Source organism: Thunnus albacares, chromosome 3 (assembly GCF_914725855.1).
Source record: "Thunnus albacares chromosome 3, fThuAlb1.1, whole genome shotgun sequence".
NCBI classification, from domain to species: Eukaryota; Metazoa; Chordata; class Actinopteri; order Scombriformes; family Scombridae; genus Thunnus; species Thunnus albacares.
In genome coordinates, this window is record NC_058108.1 from 3,830,935 (window position 1) to 3,856,410 (window position 25,476).

Genomic DNA, 25,476 nt, shown 5'->3' on the forward strand with positions numbered 1-25,476 from the left:
AACAGAATTAGGATCAAACTCTCCAATTTTAAGTTTACGCTTTTTTTTTTTTTGGCTATTATATTGAAATTAACTCTATTCACATTTTAGCCTATGAGCATTCATGAGATCCAGCATTTATACAGATTACTCATACATACACCTTGCCTCTTTGGTTTGTAGCTGTATAAGAGCATACGAATAGTTTGCAAATATTAAACAAACTACTCATAGTAACTATGTAACGCTATATAACTTCTGAAGTGAATTGTCTCTTTGGTTGCGAACATAATCTGATTCTGTTGCAAATAATGGTAACCTCTCCACTCAGAATGACAGTTTTACAGCACAATGGCCTGACTGAAGAGAGAGACGCATTGAAGAGACAGCTGAAACGTTTAGGTGAGTACAGTATGAGAATAAAACTAGTCATAACAGTAATCAAGAATCCACAATGTAAGTGAAATAGTGGGCAAATTAAGACAGAACAGCAAAGTCATGCTTGCATTCAGTCATACTTACACTTAAAAAGCATAATAATCATGTGAAAACGTTAATCATGTTATCACCACATGCTTTGTTGCTGGCATTCAGTGACTCTGACAGACAGACCTTTTGACTAATTTTTAGTTAGATCTTTCGGTTATAGCATAAGTCACACACTACTTGCACATGAATTTGTTAATTTGTGTTGATAGTGAGATATTCAGGTTCTTTCTGTTTTTCACTATTCTCAACAAGGATGGGTGTATTCCAACCGTAGTGCCTGTTACATTTCTTCAATCAAGAAAACCTGGAAAGAGAGCACACATGACTGTCTGCTCAAAGGTGCAGACCTGATGATTATCAACAGCAAAGAAGAACAACTGTGTTTTTGCGTGTGTGTGTGTGTGTGTGTGTGTGTGTGTGTGTGTGTGTGTGTGTGTGTGTGTGTGTGTGTGTGTGTGTGTGTGTGTGTGTATGTGGATATACCTGTATGAATCTTTGCATAGGAAAGACATAGTACAGACAAAGTCAATCAGTTTTATCTATATTATGTTGTTTACAATTTGTTTCTCTCCTCATAAACAAGAATTTCACAAGCCAGTTCAAGAAGAACATGTGGATTGGACTGACTGACTCAGAGAAAAAGGGGACATGGAAATGGGTGGATGGGACTCCGCTGACCACAAGGTTTACACATTTTTAAAATCAAAATTATATCATTGTCTTGTGCAGAAGTAAAGGCCTTAAATATCTTGCACAGTGCACAAATAACTAACTTGGCCTTTAATCTTAAGGAAAAACATATTGGTAACACATGCAAAAAAGGAAAGATTATGATTTGGAATTGTTCAAAATTCTTAACTTAATTTCGTTGATGCATTGATTGCATAATAAAATGCTTAATGGGTTGTGTTATTTGATAAATACTTATTTGTTTTTTTATTTTAGCTACTGGGGTCCTAAGGAGCCTAATGGTCTTGGAAAGAAAGATTGTGTGGAAATAAAGTATTATGATTTGGAAAAGAGCTGGAATGATGAAGGATGTCAAGTTTCACACTTCTGGATTTGTGAAAAGAAAGCCTCTCTGTAGCTGTGCATCCAAACCCAGCAGGCAATATCAGGACAAAAAGATACATTTCTCAATTTCAGTTAAACTAAAGCAGTGCTGATATCACATCCACACTAACCTGACTACAACTGAAAATGTGTCTTTTTCATTTCATTTCACATGTAAACCATGTTTTCATATTTAGTCAGCTTAATGAGGACCAAGCCAGAAAAGTAATTGCTGCATAGATTCAAATATCCAGCTATAAGTTCACTGCTTTGGTTGTAGACAATAATAGCTGTAATGTATTATCTGTAATGTGATATAAACATACTTTTTAAATGTGTAAATGTCTTAAACATCAACTGGAAGTCACTCCTAGGTACTTACCAAGGAAGACTTGGGGCTTTAACCACCAAAATCTTACACATTTCAAGTGAGCCCTGCCTGTGACAAGTAACCACTGTGATCATGCAAGTGCAAGCTTCTTACAGTCAATGACCTCTCAGTGAGTTTTCATGTGTTCAATAAACATAGATTAAACAAACATATGATTATGCCTTCATTTTGACAATGTAAGGGATCATTTGTCCTTTTATTTAGATAACAACCTGAGCCATTTAGTTTTAAGAAATATAGCAATAAGCTTTGGCTGCACTGGATACAGTTGCCCCTTTAACACCTCAAACAGTGAAACCTTGTCAAATCATCTCCTTGGAAAAAGAGGACATCTGTATCCTTAAAAGAACATGCAGGAAAACACATTAGAGTTTCTGTAAAGTCCATGTCCACCACTCATAAAAGACTTACTTGCCATATAAAGTGAAAAAATAAAAGTGGCAATAGATCAATATTTGTTAATCCCTGCCAGTTTTTATCTACCACCACTGACCTGTCATATTAATTCACCAACTATCATCTGCTGCTGACGGTGACTCATTTTAAACTCTCATCCAGAAACTTGACTTGATCTCCACTAAAGAGTTCTAAAAGGTGATGACCAACATGTACGACTTTCTATGACAGCAACACTTACAAGAAACCCTCGTGTGGCTTTCCCTCAGCATGAGTGTATTTATACACCATGAATACATAGTGTTACGTGGTTTGCTCTGACTGCCAGAGCAGCAGTCAAAGTCCATTATATGGAGAAGTTTATGTTGAGGAAGAATGGCAAATAAGGAAGACCAAAACTTATATTATATTATGTATTATATTATGTATTTTATCATCTTGTATCTATGTCTTGCTGCAAAACAATTGCCCTGTGGGAACAAATAAAGGTGGAAGTTGAGACCAAACCTGTGTGGCTGCAGAAGCACAGAAAAAAAATAGAAAAGAGGAAGGGAGTTAACATCGAAACATCGTCATACATATTTGTCTAACCCAAGTAGATAAAATTTGGTGCTGAGCCACAACGTTGAAGACGGTGAAATGATGGCTGCTGCAGAGCGTGGTGAGACAGAAATCTTATAACTAAGCAAACATCTTTATTCTCAGTTTTAACCTTATTGGCAAATATTGTAATCATATTGTAAACATTCATCTTTTCTATTTACAATATAAAAATGTAAACATGAAATGCAAAGTTTGATAGCTAAGTGTTTGTGAGAGTTCATTTTATAATGCATAAAATAATGTATAGATCTGTTTTAATATGGTGTAATTTATTCAGTAACTGTGTTGACCTTACATATATTTTTTTCTACCTTCTTGTTTCACTTGTAGTATGTGGTATACAATCTGTTTGAGTCAATTATTTGATGGTCCCTCACTTTATACACAATGACATGAAGGGGCCTGCCTATCTCCTCAGAAACTTTCAGAGCTGTAGTTCAAATCACTAAATTATGACAAATTTTCACAAATTTAATCTTTGAATTGTTGCTATAGTACTACTATTACGACTACTACTACTACGACTACTACTACTATTACCACTACTACTACTACTTGTACTGCTAGTACTACTACTACTACGACTACTACTACTACTTCATATCAAAGTATTTGCACCAAAGATGAGGAAGATGAAAAAGAAGATTCAGGCTATCATCAGCAATAATTTGTTATTGTATTTCTAAACCTGTTTGAACATTTCTTCATAATTTTACAAATACTTGATCAAATGTTTGAAGGCATAAAGTTTCCATCATTACCACATGTTCATTTTAATTAATGTCAATAAATACTAATCTCAATTCTTACTTAGAGGCACATTCATTTGAATTTATTAATCCCAAATGCGTGACTCCCACTAAAGACCGCACTTGCGTGTCATCAAAACGGCGTTCAGAGGAGAACTTCTCCGAGGCAAACATACACAGGCAGTTGTCAAGGACACTGATGTGTGGGGGGCACATGAAGACGGAGAAAAAGCTCCCATCAGCCTTTTTCACTGAGGACAGTTTTACATGTGGCAGTAGAAAAAGCACAGGTGTACATAATGAAATTAACAATGGCTGAATTACATTTAGCTGCTTCAGTTTCAGGGTCCTGATATTGTGCCTGCTGACTCACTGTCACACTGTCATGACTTACTGAGACATCGTTAATATTATTAGTAACACCTGTGGTTTTCCTGCTATGACAAGTCAAAATGTCTGTTGTGAAAGAGGCTTATATATTACATATTGCTTACAATGTATTTCATTAAAGATTAGAAGCACCTCTCAAGTAGAGTTTAGTCAACCACAGATGTGAATATGATTTATATCAGTCATGTTATTTCAAGTAATAGTTTTATATGTTGGAAATACACTCCACCACCCAAAGTCAAAGCACAGGACTGTAACCTGCTATCACTCTCAAGTTGGTTGGTAAGACAAACTTTTATTATAGACTATGGTGTGTAATGTGAGTAGAAAAAACAATTTAAAAAATAGTACATAAATGTCATCCTTGAAGTAATCTGTCCTGTTGACAGTCATCATTTTTTCCATTCAAGGAACATTTTAATAATTCTAAAAAAAATAATTAATCAATTAAATTAAATAATTAATAATAATATTCATAATAATTAATTAAATTTAATTAATTAAAATATTTATTAGCCAAAGCACTCAGGTTTCAGCTTCACAATTGTTTTCCATTGTCATGTTTAAAAGAACTCTATCGTTAGGCTGAGAGACGTAATAATTACTCTGAGTCTGTGTGATTTCTGCACCCAGGGAGAAAACTGTACAGAGGGGTTGTTGTGAGCCTTGGACTCCTGTGTCTCTTACAAGCTGCTCTCATCATTTTCCTGTGTCTTGCTCTCTGTGAGTCCTTTTGAATTGTGTTTGTACATCTACCCTGTGTCTCCCCTGCATTGAAGTTCACCATCTGATTATTATATATAAGACTGTAAAGTGTTAAGTGTATACTGTTACATATTTCTGTCCAAACATAACAGTTTCTAAAAGTTCTGTCCTGTTTGGTATTGCAGAAAAAAATGTGTTTGGCTGACATTCAGAGAGAGATACAAGTTTGTGGGCCTTTAGAATCACAAAGCAAAATAATATTAAAACTACTGTTACAACAAAGCTGTAAGATCAAGTAAGAAGGGTTTGGATCACATTTTGGGCCGTTAAGACATTAAACCAAAGTCAGAATTTTCAGCCTGTAAATCTGCTTATATATTAAATGGAAATTCAGTTTTAAAATGAAGTGTCTCCTATGTTGTGGTCATGCTGTAATTCTGTTGCAACTGATGGTAATCTCAGCAGGTGATTGGATGAACCATCTCTCTGTCATCGTCCTACCTTGCGAGGCAGCTGGATTTGCGAGATCACAAGATCACGCCAGAATCCTTATAGGATGCTAATTGGTCTGAACCATCGGTGGTTTGGACACAAGTGCAGAACTTGAAGCCTGACAAGATGGATTCTCGTGTGATCTTGTGAATCCAGCTGCTTTTCAAGGTAATTAATTTCGGCCATCAAAGTAAAGATTAATCCTAAATCAAAATGTTCTGCTTTTAGTCTTGTGAATATAAAGTCACATATATCACCTTGACTTTCTATGCGGGAATGGTTTATATACAGTATAACAATATTAAACTTTACCTTTCATTAAAAGTTAAAACACAATTTCCATTTTGTTTTAAAGTACATCACCTCTTTATTTGTGGACATGCTTTGATGATGTTGCATGACAGCTTCATAATACTCTTTCTGCTCCCAGATAACAAGGTACTGGACCTTGAGGCCAGCTTTGAAACCCTCACTGAGGAGAGAGATGAGCTGAAGAAGAAGCTGACTGACTTTGGTAAGTGTGAAAATTAAACTGCACCAAGCAATCACAAAAGGTTTTGCAGTCCATTTGTCACACTTGACATAATGAGCAGCAGAGAGGATTTATATGCAGCCATGTTATGTGCTGTTGTCTCAGCCGACTACTCGTGCTCTGGAAACAATGTCAGCATTATGTGTTGTGTGATGTAAAGGAAAAAAATCTGATTTGATTGATAAAAAAAATCATTTGACTCAGATTGCATCATCATCTAGTGTGAAAGTGGTGTGAATCTTATTGTGAATGATTGACAACTATTTATATTATTTATATGGTAAAAATCCTAATATTGACTGTTAATGTTAAAAAAATAAACCAATGTCATTAGTAATGATGGACTGTTGTCTATTTATTGGGATATAGCTGATAAACAAGTGACAATAATGTACATTTGAACTGATTGATTCTCTTCAAATCTGTTATTAACTGATCATGTAATCATTGTTTATTTAGGGTGTTACATATTTGTCAAAGTTAGATGTTAAAGGACGGGTTCACAGTTTTTCAAGTCTCTCTTAAAACAACAGCCAGGAACCCAAATGAACATTGAAGCAGGTTTTGCTCACTGTAATCATTCCTCCTGTTCATACTGACTATTAGAAGATCCCCTCCAAACATGTTTACAGTGTAAGTGATGGGGACAAAATCCACAGTCCTCGTTTGAGCAAAGATGTATTTAAAAGTTTATCTTAAGATAATATGATGCTTCAGTCACCTGAGTTAGTCAAATGAAGCAGATATCTTCCACAGTTTCAGTCTTTTTTAATGAAAAGTTTCCCTCTTTGGGTCTCGATGGACAGTGTTTTCCTGTTCAGCTGCAGCGGAAGGATCGTAACAAAAAGAGGGAATTTTGCACTAAAAAAACAGTAACAATTGACTTGATTTGATTAATTTGTGCAGCTGTGTGGAGTTTCTAAAAGTTCTGTCCTGTTTGGTATTGCAGAAAAAAATGTGTTTGGCTGACATTCAGAGAGAGATACAAGTTTGTGGGCCTTTAGAATCACAAAGCAAAATAACCATTAAGAAATTAAACCAATGTCAGAATTTTCAGCCTGTAAATCTGCTTATATATTAAATGGAAATTCAGTTTTAAAATGAAGTGTCTCCTATGTTGTGGTCATGCTGTAATTCTGTTGCAACTGATGGTAATCTCTCTGTTGTAAATGGCCAACTTATTGCACAATTTGCATGAAAGTCTTTCTTCTCTTTCAGACCATTCTTACAGTACCAGCTACAAACGCCTGACTGAAGAAAGAGACACGTTGAAGAAGAACCTGAGTGACTGTGGTTAGTACAGTGATGAACTATACCAATAACAAGGACTGGTATCCGAAGTTGTATAAGTGTAATATTTAGAAAATGCTTCATGTCAGATGAAAACTGCCATTTAAATGTTGTCAGTGCCAGAAAGACTGGTATCATGATTCACTGATGTGCATGGGTTCAGTTTGGGACCAAGAGTTTATAAGTTCCTGAAATGTGTCACTGAGTTAGTTGCTCTTGCAACAGCCAACTGGCCATCAGTGATTCATTCATGGTTGAGCATCAATGGCATCCAATTATTGAATTAAATAAAAATTATATTATATTACAAGCTATGATGATCACGATCACTTGCTCTGACTGCTTCCTAAATGTTCCAGTCTACATATATTTTCATCAGTGTGTAGATCACTTGATCAATGACAACATAGACCTCACCTCAGTTTGTGTTCTCAGGCTACGTTGCAGTCTCTGATATTATCTTCTGTTTGGCAGCACATAAGAGTTTGTGGTTGACTGACTTTTAAAGACAGAGGTACATGTATGGGAAAGTTTATAATCAGAAACAATCAGAAAGTTTAATAGCAGTAACACAACTGATGGCTGTTTAATTAATGCAAAGCTTGTGTGATACTATACCACTGAGAAAGAAGAGGATGGAACATTAAAGCTTTTAGTTCATGCTATTAATTTTGGCCATCAAAGTAAAAATGAATCCCAAGTCAAAATGTTCTGCTTTTAGTCTTGCAGATATAAAGTCACATATATCACCTTGGCTTTGTATGAGGGAATGGTTTATGTACAGTACAACAATATTAAACCACCTATCATTAATAGATTAAAACCATAGCCTGTAAAATATATGGATGTAGCCACCGTGGCATCACCCATTGGTTTCTGAAGAGCGGTTTTGAAGCTCAAAGTGGGCGGTCGAATGAAACAAGCCACCTAGCAGCTAGCAACCTGTCACTCAAAGCAGCTACGCCCTTAGTTATGCATAACTTTACAACTTAATAAATTTAAACAGGTGAGTTATAAAAAAAATTCACCCCTGTACAGTTGTCATGAAAGTGGAAGTTAGCTATAGAGACCAAAACTATTTTTTGTACCAGGCTGTAAACATGTTTATTTCTGCTGTAAAGTTGGTCATTTTAACATGGGGGTCTATGGAGATTGACTCGCTTTTGGAGCCAGCATCTAGTGGCCACTTGAGGAACTGCAGTTTTTGGCACTTTCCCATTGGCTTCATTTTTCAGCCCCGGAGGTTGCCGCTTGAGTATAACACAACTTCCATATTGTTTTAAAGTACATCATCTCTGTACTTGTGGACATGCTTTGATGCTGTTGCATGACAGCTTCATATTACTCTTTCTGCTCTCAGATAACAAGACACTGGACTTTGAGGCCAGCTTTAAAACCCTCACTGAGGAGAGAGATGAGCTGAAGAAGAATCTGACTGACTTTGGTAAGTGTGAAAATTAAACTGCACCAAGCAATCACAAAAAGTTTTGCAGTCCATTTGTCACACATGACATAATGAGCAGCAGAGAAGATTGATATGCAGCCATGTTATGTGCTGTTGTCTCAGCCGACTACTCATGCTCTGGAAACAATGTCAGCATAATGTGTTGTGTGATGTAAAGGAAAAAAATCTGATTTGATTAATAAAAAAATCATTTGATTTAGATTTCATTATCACCTAGTGTGAAAGTGGTGTGAATCTTATTGTGAATGATTGACAACTATTTATATTATTTATATGGTAAAAATCCTAATATTGACTGTTAATGTTAAAAAAAATAAACCAATGTCATTAGTAGTGATGGACTGTTGTTGATTTATTGGGATATAGCTGATAAACAAGTGACAATAATGTACATTTGAACTGATTGATTCTCTTCAAATCTGTTATTAACTGATCATGTAATCATTGTTTATTTAGGGTGTTACATATTTGTCAAAGTTAGATGTTAAAGGACGGGTTCACAGTTTTTCAAGTCTCTCTTAAAACAACAGCCAGGAACCCAAATGAACATTGAAGCAGGTTTTGCTCACTGTAATCATTCCCCCTGTTCACACTGACTATTAGAAGATCCCCTCCAAACATGTTTACAGTGTAAGTGATGGGGACAAAATCCACAGTCCTCGTTTGAGCAAAGATGTATTTAAAAGTTTAGCTGAAGATAATATGATGCTTCAGTCACCTGAGTTAGTCAAATGAAGCAGATATCTTCCACAGTTTCAGTCTTTTTTAATGAAAAGTTTCCCTCTTTGGGTCTCGATGGACAGTGTTTTCCTGTTCAGCTGCAGCGGAAGGATCATAACAAAAAGAGGGAATTTGACACTAAAAAAATGGTAACTTTGAAAGATTTTGACTTGATTTGACTAATTTGTGCAGCTGCAGCCTCATATCATACATTTTTAAATAAAGATCTTCATGGAAGGAGGACTGTGGATTTTGTCCCCATCACTTACATTGAAAGTGCATAATGAAGAGATCTCTTAATTGCCCATATGAACAGGAGGAATGATTACAGCAAGAAAAACATGTTGCAATGTTCATTCTGACACCTGACTATTGTTTTAGGACAGACTTGAAAAGTTAAGAACTTATCTTTTCTTGTTATGACTCTGTAGATTTCTACTACTGTATAAAACATTTATAACACTTTGACTCCAAGCCTGTAATATATCATCTTTCTGTTCTTGCATAGATTTCTTTATTATCCCTGTTTACATATTTCTGAATAATATGATGCAGTTTTGATACCTCAGTGGAAATGTATTTGTTAATTCTTGTTACTGGCGTATTAAGAATTTGTCCTTTTTTTTTGTTTACAGTTCATGACCAACAAGGATGGAAGTATTTCAACGGTAGTTTCTATTATATTTCTTCGAACATGAAAACCTGGCATGAGAGTAGAACTGACTGTCTGCAAAGAGGGGCGGACCTAGTGGTTGTCAACAGCGAAAAAGAACAGGTCTGTGTGTGTGTGTGTGTGTGTGTGTGTGTGTGTGTGTGTGTGTGTGTGTGTGTGTGTGTGTACTAATGGATGAATCAGTGTTTATCACAGACACAGAAAGAGTGAAATATTGATTGAATGCAAGGTCACCAAGGTACAGAATGACGGAAATTGGTTAAATATTTATTGATTATTCTATGTTTCTTTTTAAAAACAAGGAATTCATAAATCGAAACCAAAAGACGATGTGGATTGGACTGACTGACAGCGAGAGAGAGGGGACGTGGAAATGGGTGGATGGGACTCCACTGACAACAAGGTTCACACATTAATATTCATTCAAACTAAATCAATCTTTGTAGTGAAATTAAAGCCTCTTTCATATCACAATAGCAGCTGAGTAGACTTTAGATTTTTATAAGCTGACTACATTGTCAACAGTTTTTAGGGAAATATTTTTGATTTGTCATCGTTTTAAGTTTAACTTGGCCACATTCTGTGTGTTGCTGTTCATTAAATGTTTGATGGTTTGTGTTCTTTATTAAAACCTCATTTCCTTTGGGTTTGTTTTCAGCTTCTGGATCTCTGGGGAGCCAAACGATTATAAAGGACAAAATGAAGACTGTGTAGAAACAATGTTCTACAGAAACGAACACGGCTGGAATGATGTAACATGTAGACATAGAAATTTATGGATCTGTGAAAAGAAAATGTGTCTCTAACTCAGCTTACACACCACCATGGCATCTACTACTATATTTAACTACTGTATGTTTAAGACATGAAGATAAGATTCATTTACCACTTTCAGCTAAAGACAGCACTGAAACATGATCATTGCTAAGCTGCAGGCAAAGTGGCATCAGACACAAATATCTAACTTGGTGTAGAAAATGATAGACTGTAATGTATCCATACTTTGATTAATTTCTAGTACATGTCATCACTAAATAAAAGTGTTTTGTTGTCATCATAAGAATGGGACAGGCAGCACAGAGTCTCACCAGGTTAAACTTCATTCTGTCACCTCCCACACTGCACTATATCTTAAAGGATAGGTCCACAATTTTTAAAATCTCTTTCAATTTTGATAAAGAGAAGAAAGAAAATGTGTACATGTGAAACATATGTGCTTAGTCTCACATATATAAACTTTTGAAGAATTGAACCAGTTTATTATCGAACAAACTGGAAGGCCTGAAAGTATAATTAATATAATAATAATAATATAATTCTTGACCTTTTCTCTTTCCATAAATACAGTGAGATTATGCAATGAAGTTTCTCCAACAGGAGGCAGATAAAAAAGCATTGAACTAAAGAGTTAAAAGTTACAATCTTTTAGTACGACATTCTTTCTTTGTGTTACTGTCCCTAAACTGCAGATTAGCAAAAGGATCAGTGGCTCATATTAACTTCAGCTGAATTTAAGAATGAATTTTTACAAAGTACGAGGACATGTGGATTTTGTCTCCCATTGCTTACATTGGAAATGTGTCAAGAAGGGATCTTTTCACAGTCAGTGTGGACAGGAGGAGACTTGTTTCCATTGTGGTCCCTGATGTAAAGACAGTAGTGATGCAGGAGTCCATGTGCCATAAAATCCAGGAACCACAATCATGGCTAAAAGTGTATTAGGTCCACCTAGAGCTTAAACTTATGCAGTAATACAGCAGCCCAGCAACAAATCCACCCTTCATGAAGGTTATAATGTTTAGTTTGTGTTGAAGCTGTTTTTGAGAGGTGTTGACTCAACGTCATGGTCATTTTGTAGGTTGTGTCCCTGTTGAATTGTATTGCAATATTGTGAAAAGTGTTTGTAATATTTAGTCTACCATCGTTGATACAAATGTAGAGGACAATGTGACTTTAACTTCTTTGCACTGGTTGTCGTTTTCTTTCAGAATCCATTTTTAAAATCTTGCTAATTATGTACAAGGTTGATTCAGTTTTTAACACTGTCGCCTTTCGTTGTGGACTTTGTACATTCTCAGTGTGTCTGTGTGGGTTTCTTTGGGTCTCTGGTATCTTCCCACAGTCCAGACTCCAGGTTAAGCTCAAAGGGTGACTGAATTTTTGCTGGTGCTTGCTATCTCATAATCTACCTTCTATTGCTTTTATCTATTTTTAATCTGTTGATACAGATCCAGTTTTATTTCTTTGTGTCTAAACATTGTTGTGTTCACTCCTTTTATGTTGTACTTATTATACTCATTATATAATATATATATACTATAATACTTATTATACTTATTATATTATATGTAATATTATTTTTTCCAAAGCTTGTCAAATGTACTAATTTCTGTTAACATTACAGCCTCTATGATCGTTTTACCCTTGTATTCCTCTTTATATATGAATAAATATTTTTCCTACATGTGTTTTAAACAACAACATCTTCTAACCTGAGTGTCCTCAGACTTCTGGGTGATCACCATCAGTTATTGATATGTTAAAAAGGATCTTGATTGATATTGACAAATGCAACCAAAACACTTTTTATAGAGATGAAATACATGCAGATTATAACAGAATCCAACAAAACAGATCATAACCCCAAAAATGACTCAACCTGAAAGTTCTCTAATTACAGACTGAAAACCACAAATGTGTCATAGATATTGGAGATAAAACAGAAAACCACACTGTTTACAGTACATACTGAGTGTAAGGAGGAAGACACACCATCAATACCAAATGTACCAAACTGTATATTTAAAGGTCTTTTAAAAGAAGCAGGTTTACTGAGTCATCTGGATAACTTTGTTGATTAAAACACATAAGATGTTTTACATAAGACATAAGATGATGGAGTGCCTGGTATCCTGAAGGTTTAGGTACATACAATCATTTGTTGTAACCACAGTGTCCCTGGTTCAGTTCCAGCAGGGGACTTAAGTTGCATTTCATACCCCTCTGTCTCTCCCCATGTTTCCTGTCTGTCTCTTTCTCTGTCCAAAAAAGGCAAAATAAAAAAAAAGAGTTCATGCTGAAAATGTACATTTTTATATTTTTTGGGCTTGTAAACGTATTTGTTGTCCAGTGGGCCACAGATATCATCTCAGCTTTCCGATTTGGACCTCTGAGTTGTCAGGACTATTGGTAAAATTTCATACAAAGTGTTTCATTCAACAATATCAAAGTACAATCCAAAGTACAGAGCAAATTGTATAATTATAGTTACTAATTTGAACTGATTATAAATTGCATGGCACAACCTGACTGTGAAAAAAAACATACAAGCAAAGTTAAAATTGACATCATACACTTTATCCTACGTTAAGATATAAAATGTCTTGATTTGTATAATAATAATAAAATATAAAAAATAAAAATAATAATGGGCACTTGAACTGCTATTTTAAAATCCAGTAAAATTTATTAGATAAATCACGTTGCTAACGTGTTGCTAATATAAACATGTCCATGTTAATTCTATACTTTAATGCAAATGTTTCTCTTGTAATACCTTTTTAAAATATACAAATATCTTATACAAGTGTTAAAAATTGGACCAAAGCAGCTGTTGTCAAAGAATTCCAGGAAAGTATTAAAAAATGTGTCTTGTTATGTTTTATGTCCTGACATTTTGTTTGCTACTAAGTTTCCAAAGGTTAAATGATGTCGGTGTGGGTTTTCTCTCCCCTGGTACACTGACATTTCCAAGATGGTAACCTGAGATAACCTCAGTGTTCAACTACAGTAATAAACTGAAATGTGTAAATCTTTCTGCTCTCTCTCAGACACTTCTGAAGATGAAACATCAGATACTGAGGCCATTTCAAAAAATGTGACGAAAGAGAGAGACGAGCTGAAGAGAAAGCTGACTACCTTTAGTAAGTATGAGGATGAAACTAAACACACCTGTAATAAATATTAAATATTATTGAAACGGAAACTTATACCCTTATGTGATAATCTTAAGTTATTATCTCATACTGCCTTTATAGCCAAAAGCAAATTGTAAGACTTTGTCTCTCTGCTTCCTGTGTGAAGATGTTCCTAACAGGTAGCATCAAACGTGAGCTGTGTATAACTTTACTTCTCATTAGACAGAGGCAGAGAGGGAAAGTCCAGGGAGGAAAGGCAGATAAATCTTAATTCTCAGAAGACCCAGAGAAACTCCCTAGAGACATGATGAATTAATTCAAAGAAACCTATTAGGGTGACAAATATGGGATGTTTGTAGCGCACGCAGCTGTATGTACAAATACTGACACTGAACTTTTACAGTATCTCTTCAGCCTAGTAAACTAGGGGAGCTGCATTTGCAAATGTGAACTAATTATCACAATAAAACTCTGAAAGACAGCTTGCTCTCTGTGAATTCATCTTTAAATTTCCACAATAATTATTATCTGTTTTTGCTTTGGTTTCATAGATGTACAAATTCCATAAGTATTGGGACTGACTTAAGCAGATTGAGTATTGGCCATATACTATAGCTAAAAACCTGTATGTAAGTGTAAAAACAACAAGTTGTGTTGTTTTAACAGTGAGTTAATTGCTGGACTGTTTCTTGGCCAGTGTCAGCAGAGAGAGAGATAAGGAAGTGTTGGCTTCCGCTGTGATAACATCTAGTGGGTGAAAGGCAGCTTCCATGTAAGAAGAAATTCAGCACATTTATTTACTCTGATTATAGGTGTGTACATAGCTAGCAACCACATCCTGTACAACAGTGTTGTTAAAAACAGAAAGTTTCCATGTTTGAAAGTACAAGCTTTCATTACTTTATGTTGACATATTCAATATAAGGTAATGAAAGAAACGTATCAAGGCCAGAGCCACCTGGACCTCTTACACTGCGGAGATGACATTGCTTCCAGCAATCACACATTGTTCTTCTCACTCTTTATTCTTATTCCATCTTCCGTATGTTTTTTGCGGCATTTCAACTGCTGCATACTTTGTGCTATAAAAACCATTCAACTGTCTATCTGTGCATCTCATTCAGCAGATGTGTGCTTGTATTTTTCTGAAATGTAACATGTTTTTAGCTATTTTATATAATTTTTTAAAACATCAAAATTTATAATCTATGGGACGAACCGTCCAACTGAGTTGGAACCTTGGTCACTTTGACACTCAACTGCTCAGATGTCCCTTATCGTACAGACGCCATTCAAACTGTAAAATGTTCACAAAACTTTGAATTTTCAAAGTCATCAGATTGTTTAGTGATACCTTTTGTAGTTTTTCAGCAATTTAAGCCCAAAATCAGGGGTTTTTCAGACATTTTCAGGTCTCACCAGTGTGATCAGGCACAGTGGAGAGCACAGATATTTTTAGGGCAGAAATGTTTTTCTAAACCGCTGTCACTCCCACAGTTTTAACTCCTCAAGCACATATCTTGCCTCAGTATGTTGCCACAAGCCTCCTCTCTCTCACATGTAAATACATTTCACATAGGACTTATAGTTTTTGAGATCTGAACCTTAATTTACAAAGAGTCCCTGTCATGTTCTCATTGACTGCAATACAGTCTGCAGGATGTGTGTCTCCTCTCACTGCAGTTTCTTAAACTTACAGATTCTCTCTTCCTTCAAACACTTTTTACACATATCATTCATTCTCATGTTAAACTAGTCTTGCTTTCACTAATGATGTACAAATCTCTGGGCCTCAAGCTCTAGTTTGAGACAAATACATTTTCATCATCAAAATGGAGATTTTTTCCTCTCATTTCTGTGAATGTCTGTTGGCTCAGTGGTTTAGAACACTGCTCTCTGATCAGCTTCACCTTAGAGGACAAGGTTGTGTGTTTGATACCTGCTCACTGCAGTGCTCCTCATAATATTGCTCTCATGTACAAAGTTGCTTTACATCTCTATCATGTACCGTAAGTCAATTCCTCTCTAGCTTAACATTATTATCTAAAATGTGGATTGATATGCTACATTGATATACAAGGTAACACGTGGGTGTTGTGGTTGTCCACCACAATGGTGTCATAAATTGACTTTTATTCAGTTTTAAGCCACATTTTCACGATAAACTTTTGCGATCTTGGTCGTTTTTAACTATATCTTTTAACTGGATGAGGGATTTTAGTCATCGGACATCTGGATCTTAAGTTATTAGAGGAACAAGCTGAGCAAACGTTAGCAGCAGTTCAGCTAGCAGCCTCTCCCAGACAACCTGTGCCCGCTGGACTGCGTTGGATAAACACTTATTTTTTATGTGAAACTGCTTTACTCAGTGTTTTAACCGGGTCTGTTTGTTTTGGAGTGGGGGAAACCTCTGCGGATATTCAGCTCCTGGTAAAAATATCCTGAATTATGAATACTGAAGTAATCCTAACTTGGAGAAGCTGGTTGTTTAACAATGAAGACAATAACTCCAATGATCCCATGCTACTTCACAATGTCATCAAACTCCGTCTCTTGTTATTGTTTTGATTGAGAGACCCCTAGCAGCAGAAATTACATATTGTGCGTTTAAAATCCCAATTTAATTTTCAGGATCAGGTTTATGTTGCTATATTATGACTAGCAGTCATTTTAACTAAAGAACAAATGGTGATTGCTGGATCATCAATATCGTCAATATGAATTTAACTTAAAAAGAGACATCATCTGCTCTTGGCCGCATATTTGAGCTGCTTTATGACCCAGACAACAACAAGCTTCTCTGAGAAAATCCATTTGTGCGCCACAGGTGCACCAGGCAAGCCTGGCCACAATATTACCAGAAGTCCACTAGGTATGCTCCCAGCATATGGCGTACTTGATTTACCTTGATATACCTGGCAAGTTTATACCTTGGTGTCGGCATGAAGCCATCAGACATTTAAAAGGTTTCTATTCAGCCAGTATTCATTGGACTCCATCTGTGTTCCTCGTGATAGAAGAGCCTTGTTTTACCCCTGCTTTCACATAGAAAGGCTCTGATGTTGGTTCAGGTGTTGATGTTGGAGGATGGAGAGGAACTTGGGTGCTACTCCAAGTTTGGAGAGTTGTTTCCATGGCAGTGTCTGATTTATGGTGTCAAAAGCTTTAGAGAGCTTTATCCCACTAGAACACTGCGCTCCCAGTATGCAGGCTTACTGGTGGTCCCTATAGTCTCTAAAAGTAGAATGGGAGGCAGAGCCTTCAGCTATCAGGCTCCTCTTCTATGGAACCATCTACCGGATTCAGTCCGGGGTGCACACACTCTCTCTATGTTTAAGAGTAGGCTTAAAACTTTCCTTTTTGATAAAGCTTATAGTTAGGACCGACCAGGCTCGCCTTGGATCAGCCCTTAGTTATGCTGCTATAGGCCTAGACTGCTGGGGGACTTCCCATGATGCACTGAGCTCCTCTCTCCTCCTCCTCCTCTCCATCTGTATGCATTCATGTAACATCAATGCATGTCACTAACTTTGCTTCTTCCCCGGAGTTTGTTTTTTTTTTGTGCTTTCTCATCTCACAGGAAAAGCTGAGTCCCGGGCCAAACCTTCGCGGTCCTTCACAGTCCTGATGGCATCCTTCCCTGGCTGTTGCTGCTCATGCTTGTTGTTGTTGTTGTTGTTGTGATTTTTTTCTTCTGTCCCCCCTCCCCCTTTCCCTCTCTCTTTCTCTCTCTCAACCCAACCGGTCAAAGCAGATGGCCGCCCACCAAGAGCCGGGGTCTGCTTTAGGTTTCTACCCGTTAAAGGGGAGTTTTTCCTTACCGCTGTCGCCAAGTGCTTGCTCATGGGGGAACTGTTGGGTCTCTGTATATTAAAGAGTACGGTCTTGACCTGCTCTATGTGAAAAGTGCCTTGAGATGACTTCTGTTGTGATATGGCGCTATATAAATAAAAATTGATTGATTGATTGATTGATTGAGAGAGTTCAATGAAGGTAACATGGAAATCTTTCCTCTGCTTGCGGTATTTCTCTTAAATTTGTCGTATGACAAAGATCATGTTGGTGGTACATCTGCCTTTCCTAAAGCCACATTGTGTTTCTAGAAGGGCATTTTCAGAGATGTGCTCCACCAGTCTGTTGACCATGACCTTTGCCAGCACCTTTCCAACAATTTTTACCCTTCTATTTGTTAGATGATCACAATCTTGGCATGCTTCCACTCTTGTGGGATCATCTCAGATTGCTAAACATTTGTGATCAGAAGGTGCAGGCGGCATGTGAGGAGGTACCCCCCATGCGTTAGGACCTCTGTTGGAATCCCATCAGGACCAACACTTTTGTTTTTCAAGCTTCTGATGGCTAACCATACAAGCAAGGCAGTGTATTCAGGCAAGCATTACAGCTGTGTTCATAAAATAAGAAATTAGCGTCTGCTGCAGTGAAGTTGTTACATCATCCTCCTCTAAGGGACTTTCCAGCTTGCGTTACAGAGACACCATCTTTTCACAGATCCAGAAGTTTTGATCTTTACATGGTATATCATTCCAGCTGTTTTTCTTGTCATGGAGCCTTATTTCTACACAGTCTTCAGTTTTGCCTTCATATCCGTTGGCTTCCCTGGTCTTGGAAAGAAAGATTGTGTGGAAATAAAGTATTATGATTTGGAAAAGAGCTGGAATGATGAAGGATGTCAAGTTTCACACTTCTGGATTAGTCAAAAGAAAGCCTCTCTGTAGCTGTGCATCCAAACCCAGCAGGCAATATCAGGACAAAAAGATACATTTCTCAATTTCAGTTAAACTAAAGCAGTGCTGATATCACATCCACACTAACCTGACCACAACTGAAAATGTGTCTTTTTCATTTCATTTCACATGTAAACCATGTTTTCACATTTAGTCAGCTTAATGAGGACTGAGCCAGAAAAGTTATTGCTGCATAGATTCAAATATCCAGCCATAAGTTCACTGCTTTGGTTGTAGAAAATAATGGCTGTAATGTATTATCTGTAATGTGATTCAGATACATATAAACATACTTTTTAAATGTGTAAACATCAACTGGAAGTCACTCTCCTAGGTACTTACCAAGGAAGACTTGGGGCTTTAACCACCAAAATCTTACACATTTCAAGTGAGCCCTGCCTGTGACAAGTAACCACTGTGATCATGCAAGTGCAAGCTTCTTACAGTCAATGACCTCTCAGTGAGTTTTCATGTGTTCAATAAACATAGATTAAATAAACATATGATTATGCCCTCATTTTAACAATGTAAGGGATCATTTGTCCTTTTATTTAGATAACAACCTGAGCCATTAAGTTTTAAGAAATATAACAATAAGCTTTGGCTGCACTGGATACAGTTGCCCCTTTAACACCTCAAACAGTGAAATCTTGTCAAATCATCTCCTTGGAAAAAGAGGACGTCTGTATCCTTAAAAGAACATGCAGGAAAACACAGCAGAGTTTCTGTAAAGTCCATGTCCACCACTCATAAAAGACTTACTTGCCATATAAAGTAAAAAAAATAAAAGTGGCAACAGATCAATATTTGTTAATCCCTGCCAGTTTTTATCTACCACCACTGACCTGTCATATTAATTCTCCAACTATCATCTGCTGCTAACTGTGACTCATCTTAAATTCTCATCCAGAAACTTGACTTGATCTCCACTAAAGAGTTCTAAAAGGTGATGACCAACATGTACGACTTTCTATGACAGCAACACTTACAAGAAACCCTCGTGTGGCTCCCTCAGCATGAGTGTATTTATACACCATGAATACATAGTGTTACGTGGTTTGCTCTGACTGCCAGAGCAGCAGTCAACGTCCGTTATATGGAGAAGTTTATGTTGAGGAAGAATGGCAAATAAGGAAGACCAAAACTTATATTATATTATGTATTATATTATGTATTTTATCATCTTGTATCTATGTCTTGCCGCAAAACCAATTGCCCTGTGGGAACAAATAAAGGTGGAAGTTGAGACCAAACCTGTGTGGCTGCAGAAGCAGAGAAAAAAAATAGAAAAGAGGAAGCAGTTAACATCGAAAATCGTCATACATATTTATCTAACCCAAGTAGATAAAATTTGGTGCTGAGCAGCAACGTTGAAGACGGTGAAATGATGGCTGCTGCAGAGCCTGGTGAGACAGAAATCTTATAACTAAACAAACATCTTTATTCTCAGTATTAACCTTATTGGCAAATATTGTAATCATATTGTAAACATTCATCTTTTCTATTTACAATATCAAAATGTAAACATGAAATGCAAAGTTTGATAGCTAAGTGTTTGTGAGAGTTCATTTTACAATGCATAAAATAATGTATAGATCTGTTTTAATATGGTGTAATTTATTCAGTAACTGTGTTGACCTTATGTATATTTTTTTTTCTACCTTCTTGTTTCACTTGAAGTATGTAGTGTACAATCTGTTTGAGTCAATTATTTGATGGTCCCTCACTTTATACACAATGACATAAAGGGGCCTGCCTATCTCCTCAGAAACTTTCAGAGCTGTAGCTCAAATCACTAAATTATGACAAATTTTCACAAACTTAATCTTTGAATTGTTGCTATAGTACTGTTACTACTACTACTACGACTACTACTACTACAACTACTACTACTAGTACGACTACTACTACTACTACTACTACTAGTACTACTACTACTTCATATCAAAGTATTTGCACCAAAGATGAGGAAGATAAAAAAGAAGATTCAGACTATCACCAGCAATAATTTGTTATTGTATTTCTAAACCTGTTTGAACATTTCTTCATAATTTTACAAATACTTGATCAAATGTTTGAAGGCATAAAGTTTCCATCATTACTACATGTTCATTTTAATTAATCTCAATAAATACTAATCTCATTTCTTACTTGGAGGCACATTCATTTGAATTCATAAATCCCAAATTATTTTTTATACTTTTTTTTGTACAAATGCCACATACTGTAGTGCAATGCGTGACTCCCACTAAAGACCGCACTTGTGTGTCATCAAAACGGCGTTCAGAGGAGAACTTCTCCGAGGCGAACATACACAGGCAGTTGTCAAGGACACTGATGTGTGGGGGGCACATGAAGATGGAGAAAAAGCTCCCATCAGCCTTTTTCACTGAGGACAGTTTTACATGTGGCAGTAGAAAAAGCACAGGTGTAAATAATGAAATTAACAATGGCTGAATTACATTTAGCTGCTTCAGTTTCAGGGTCCTGATATTGTGCCTGCTGGCTCACTGTCACACTGTCATGACTTACTGAGACATTGTTAATATTATTAGTAACACCTGTGGTTTTTCTGCTATGACAAGTCAAAATGTCTGTTGTGAAAGTAATATATTACATATTGCTTACAATGTATTTTATTAAAGATTAGAAGCACCTCTCAAGTAGAGTTTAGTCAACCACAGATGTGAATATGATTTATATCAGTCATGTTATTTCAAGTAATAGTTTTATATGTTGGAAATACGCTCCACCACCCAAAGTCAAAGCACAGGACTGTAACCTGCTATCACTCTCAAGTTGGTTGGTGAGACAAACTTTTATTATAGACTATGGTGTGTAATGTGAGTAGAAAAAACAATTAAAAAAATAGTACATAAATGTCATCCTTGAAGTAATCTGTCCTGTTGACAGTCATCATTTTTTCCATTCAAGGAAAATTTTAATAATTCTAAACAAAATAATTAATTAAGTAAATTGAATAATTAATAATAATATTAATAATAATTAATTAAATGTAATTAATTAAAATATTTACAAGCCAAAGCACTCGGGTTTCTGCTTCACAATTGTTTACCATTGTCATGTTTAAAAGAACTCTATCATTAGGCTGAGAGACGTAATAATTACTCTGAGTCTGTGTGATTTCTGCACCCAGGGAGAAAACTGTACAGAGTGGTTGTTGTGAGCCTTGGACTCCTGTGTCTCTTACAAGCTGCTCTCAACGTTTCCCTGCGTCTTGCTCTCTGTGAGTCCTTTTGAATTGTATTTGTACGTCCACCCTGTGTCTCCCCTGCATTGAAATTCACCATCTGATTATTATATATAAGACTGTAAAGTGTTAAGTGTATACTGTTACATATTTCTGTCCAAACATAACAGTTTCTAAAAGTTCTGTCAGGGAATTGCAGAAAAAAAATGTTTTTGACTGACATTCAGAGAGACATACAAGTTTGTGGGCCTTTATAATCACAAAGCAAAATAATATTAAAACTACTGTTACAACAAAGCTGTAAGATCAAGTAAGAAGGGTTTGGATCACATTTTGGGCCGTTAAGACATTAAACCAAAGTCAGAATTTTCTTATACGCTTATATATTAAATGGAAATTCAGTTTTAAAATGAAGTGTCTCCTATGTTGTGGTCATGCTGTAATTCTGTTGCAACTGATGGTAATCTCTCTGTTGTAAATGGCCAACTTATTGCACAATTTGCATGAAAGTCTTTCTTCTCTTTCAGACCATTCTTACAGTACCAGCTACAAACGCCTGACCGAAGAAAGAGACACGTTGAAGAGGAACTTGAGTGACTGTGGTTAGTACAGTGATGAACTACACCAAAAACAAGGACTTGTATCCAAAGTTGTATAAGTGTAATATTTAGAAAATGCTTCATGTCAGATGAAAGCTGCCATTTAAATGTTGTCAGTGCCAGAAAGACCGGTATCATGATCCACTGATGTACATGGGTTCAGTTTGGGACCAAGAGTTTATAAGTTCCTGAAATGTGTCACTGAGTTAGTTGTTCTTGCAACAGCCAACTGGCCATCAGTGATTCATTCATGGTTGAGCATCAATGGCATCCAATTATTGAATTAAATAAAAATTATATTATATTACAAGCTATGATGATCAAGATCACTTGCTCTGACTGCTTCCTAAATGTTCCAGTCTACATATATTTTCATCAGTGTGTAGATCACTTGATCAATGATAACATAGACCTCACCTCAGTTTGTGTTCTCAGGCTACGTTGCAGTCTCTGATATTATCTTCTGTTTGGCAGCACATAAGAGTTTGTGGTTGACTGACTTTTAAAGACAGAGGTACATGTATGGGAAAGTTTATAATCAGAAACAATCAGAAAGTTTAATAGCAGTAACACAACTGATGGCTGTTTAATTAATGCAAAGCTTGTGTGATACTACACCACTGAGAAAGAAGAGGATGGAACATTAAAGCTTTTAGTACATGCTATTAATTTTGGCCATCAAAGTGAATGAAACAAGCCACCTAGCAGCTAGCAACCTGTCACTTAAAGCAGCTACGCCCTTAGTTATGCATAACTTTACAACTTAATAAATTTAAACAGGTGAGTTATAAAAAAATTCACCCCCGTACAGTTGTCATGAAAGGGGAAGTTAGCTATAAAGACCAAAACCATTTTTTGTACCAGACTGTAAACATGTTTATTTCTGCTGTAAAGTTGATCATTTTAACATGGGGGTCTATGGAGATTGACTCACTTTTGGAGCCAGCCTCTAGTGGCCACTTGAGGAACTGCAGTTTTTGGCACTTTCCCATTGGCTTCATTTTTCAGCCCCAGAGGTTGCCGCTTGAGTATAACACAATTTCCATATTGTTTTAAAGTACATCATCTCTGTCCTTGTGGACATGCTTTGATGCTGTTGTATGACAGCTTCATATTATTCTTTCTGCTCTCAGATAACAAGACACTGGACCTTGAGGCCAGCTTTAAAACCCTCACTGAGGAGAGAGATGAGCTGAAGAAGAAGCTGACTGACTTTGGTAAGTGTGAAAATTAAACTGCACCAAGCATTTGTCACACTTGACAACATGAGCAGCAGAGAAGATTTATATGCAGCCATGTTATGTGCTGTTGTCTCAGCCGACTACTCGTGCTCTGGAAACAATGTCAGCATTATGTGTTGTGTGATGTAAAGGAAAAAAATCTGATTTGATTGATAAAAAAAATCATTTGACTCAGATTTCATCATCATCTAGTGTGAAAGTGGTGTGAATCTTATTGTGAATGGTTGACAACTATTTATATTATTCATATGGTAAAAATCCTAATATTGACTGTTAATGTTAAAAAAATAAACCAATGTCATTAGTAATGATGGACTGTTGTCTATTTATTGGGATATAGCTGATAAACAAGTGACAATAATGTACATTTGAACTGATTGATTCTCTTCAAATCTGTTATTAACTGAGCATGTAATCATTGTTTATTTAGGGCGTTACATATTTGTCAAAGTTAGATGTTAAAGGACGGGTTCACAGTTTTTCAAGTCTCTCTTAAAACAACAGCCAGGAACCCAAATGAACATTGAAGCAGGTTTTGCTCGCTGTAATCATTCCTCCTGTTCATACTGACTATTAGAAGATCCCCTCCAAACGTGTTTACAGTGTAAGTGATGGGGACAAAATCCACAGTCCTCGTTTGAGCAAAGATGTATTTAAAAGTTTATCTGAAGATAATATGATGCTTCAGTCACCTGAGTTAGTCAAATGAAGCAGATATCTTCCACAGTTTTAGTCTTTTTTAATTAAAAGTTTCCCTCTTTGGGTCTTGATGGACAGTGTTTTCCTGTTCAACTGCAGCAGAAGGATCGTAACATAAAAAGGGAATTTGGCACTAAAAAAACGGTAACTTTGAAAGATTTTGACTTGATTTGACTAATTTGTGCAGCTGCAGCCTCATATCATACATTTTTAAATAAAGATCTTCATGGAAGGAGGACTGTGGATTTTGTCCCCATCACTTACATTGAAAGTGCATTATGAAGAGATCTCTTAATTGCCCATATGAACAGGAGGAATGATTACAGCAAGAAAAACATGTTTCAATGTTCATTCTGACACCTGACTATTGTTTTAGGACAGACTTGAAAAGTGAAGAACTTATCTTTTCTTGTTATGACTCTGTAGATTTCTACTACTGTATAAAACATTTATAACACTTTGACTCCAAGCCTGTAATATATCATCTTTCTGTTCTTGCATAGATTTCTTTATTATCCCTGTTTGCATATTTTCTAATATTATAAATCAGTTTTGATACCTCAGTGGAAATGTATTTGTTAATTCTTGTTACTGGCGTATTAAAGATTTGTCCTTTTTTGTTGTTCACAGTTCATGACCAACAAGGATGGGTGTATTTCAACGGCAGTTTTTATTATATTTCTTTGGATACGAAAACCTGGAATGAGAGTAGAACTGACTGTCTGCAAAGAGGGGCGGACCTAGTGGTTGTCAACAGCGAAGAAGAACAGGTCTGTGTGTGTGTGTGTGTGTGTGTACTAATGGATGAATCAGTGTTTATCACAGACACAGAAAGAGTGAAATATTGATTGAATGCAAGTTCATCAAGGTACAGAATGGCGGAAATTGGTTAAATATTTATTGATTATTGTATGTTTCTCTTTAAAAACAAGGAATTCATAAATCGATACCGAAAGAGGATGTGGATTGGACTGACTGACAGCGAGAGAGAGGGGACGTGGAAATGGGTGGATGGGACTCCACTGACAACAAGGTTCACACATTAATATTCATTCAAACTAAATCAATCTTTGTAGTGAAACTAAAGCCTCTTTCAAATCACAATAGCAGCTGAGTAGACTTTAGATTTTTATAAGC

The 25,476-nt window shown here is 36.3% G+C and overlaps 1 protein-coding gene and 1 long non-coding RNA gene across 2 annotated transcripts; both read left to right on the plus strand.

Annotated features, from left to right (window-relative positions):
- The first annotated feature begins 266 nt into the window (after positions 1–266).
- On the plus strand, positions 267–1,694 carry LOC122978841. The gene is made up of 4 exons (XR_006402750.1): positions 267–381; positions 721–807; positions 1,052–1,152; positions 1,414–1,694. It is a non-coding gene; the product is annotated as an uncharacterized LOC122978841 (long non-coding RNA).
- Positions 1,695–2,950: 1,256 nt separating this feature from the next.
- LOC122979505 (C-type lectin domain family 4 member F-like) lies at positions 2,951–25,385 on the plus strand. The gene is made up of 9 exons (XM_044346999.1): positions 2,951–2,969; positions 4,684–4,773; positions 5,678–5,761; positions 6,998–7,072; positions 8,430–8,513; positions 22,328–22,402; positions 23,533–23,616; positions 24,970–25,109; positions 25,272–25,385. The coding sequence occupies exons 1-9, from the start codon at positions 2,951–2,953 to the stop codon at positions 25,383–25,385; spliced, it is 765 nt and encodes a 254-aa protein (XP_044202934.1).
- The last annotated feature ends 91 nt before the right edge of the window (positions 25,386–25,476 follow it).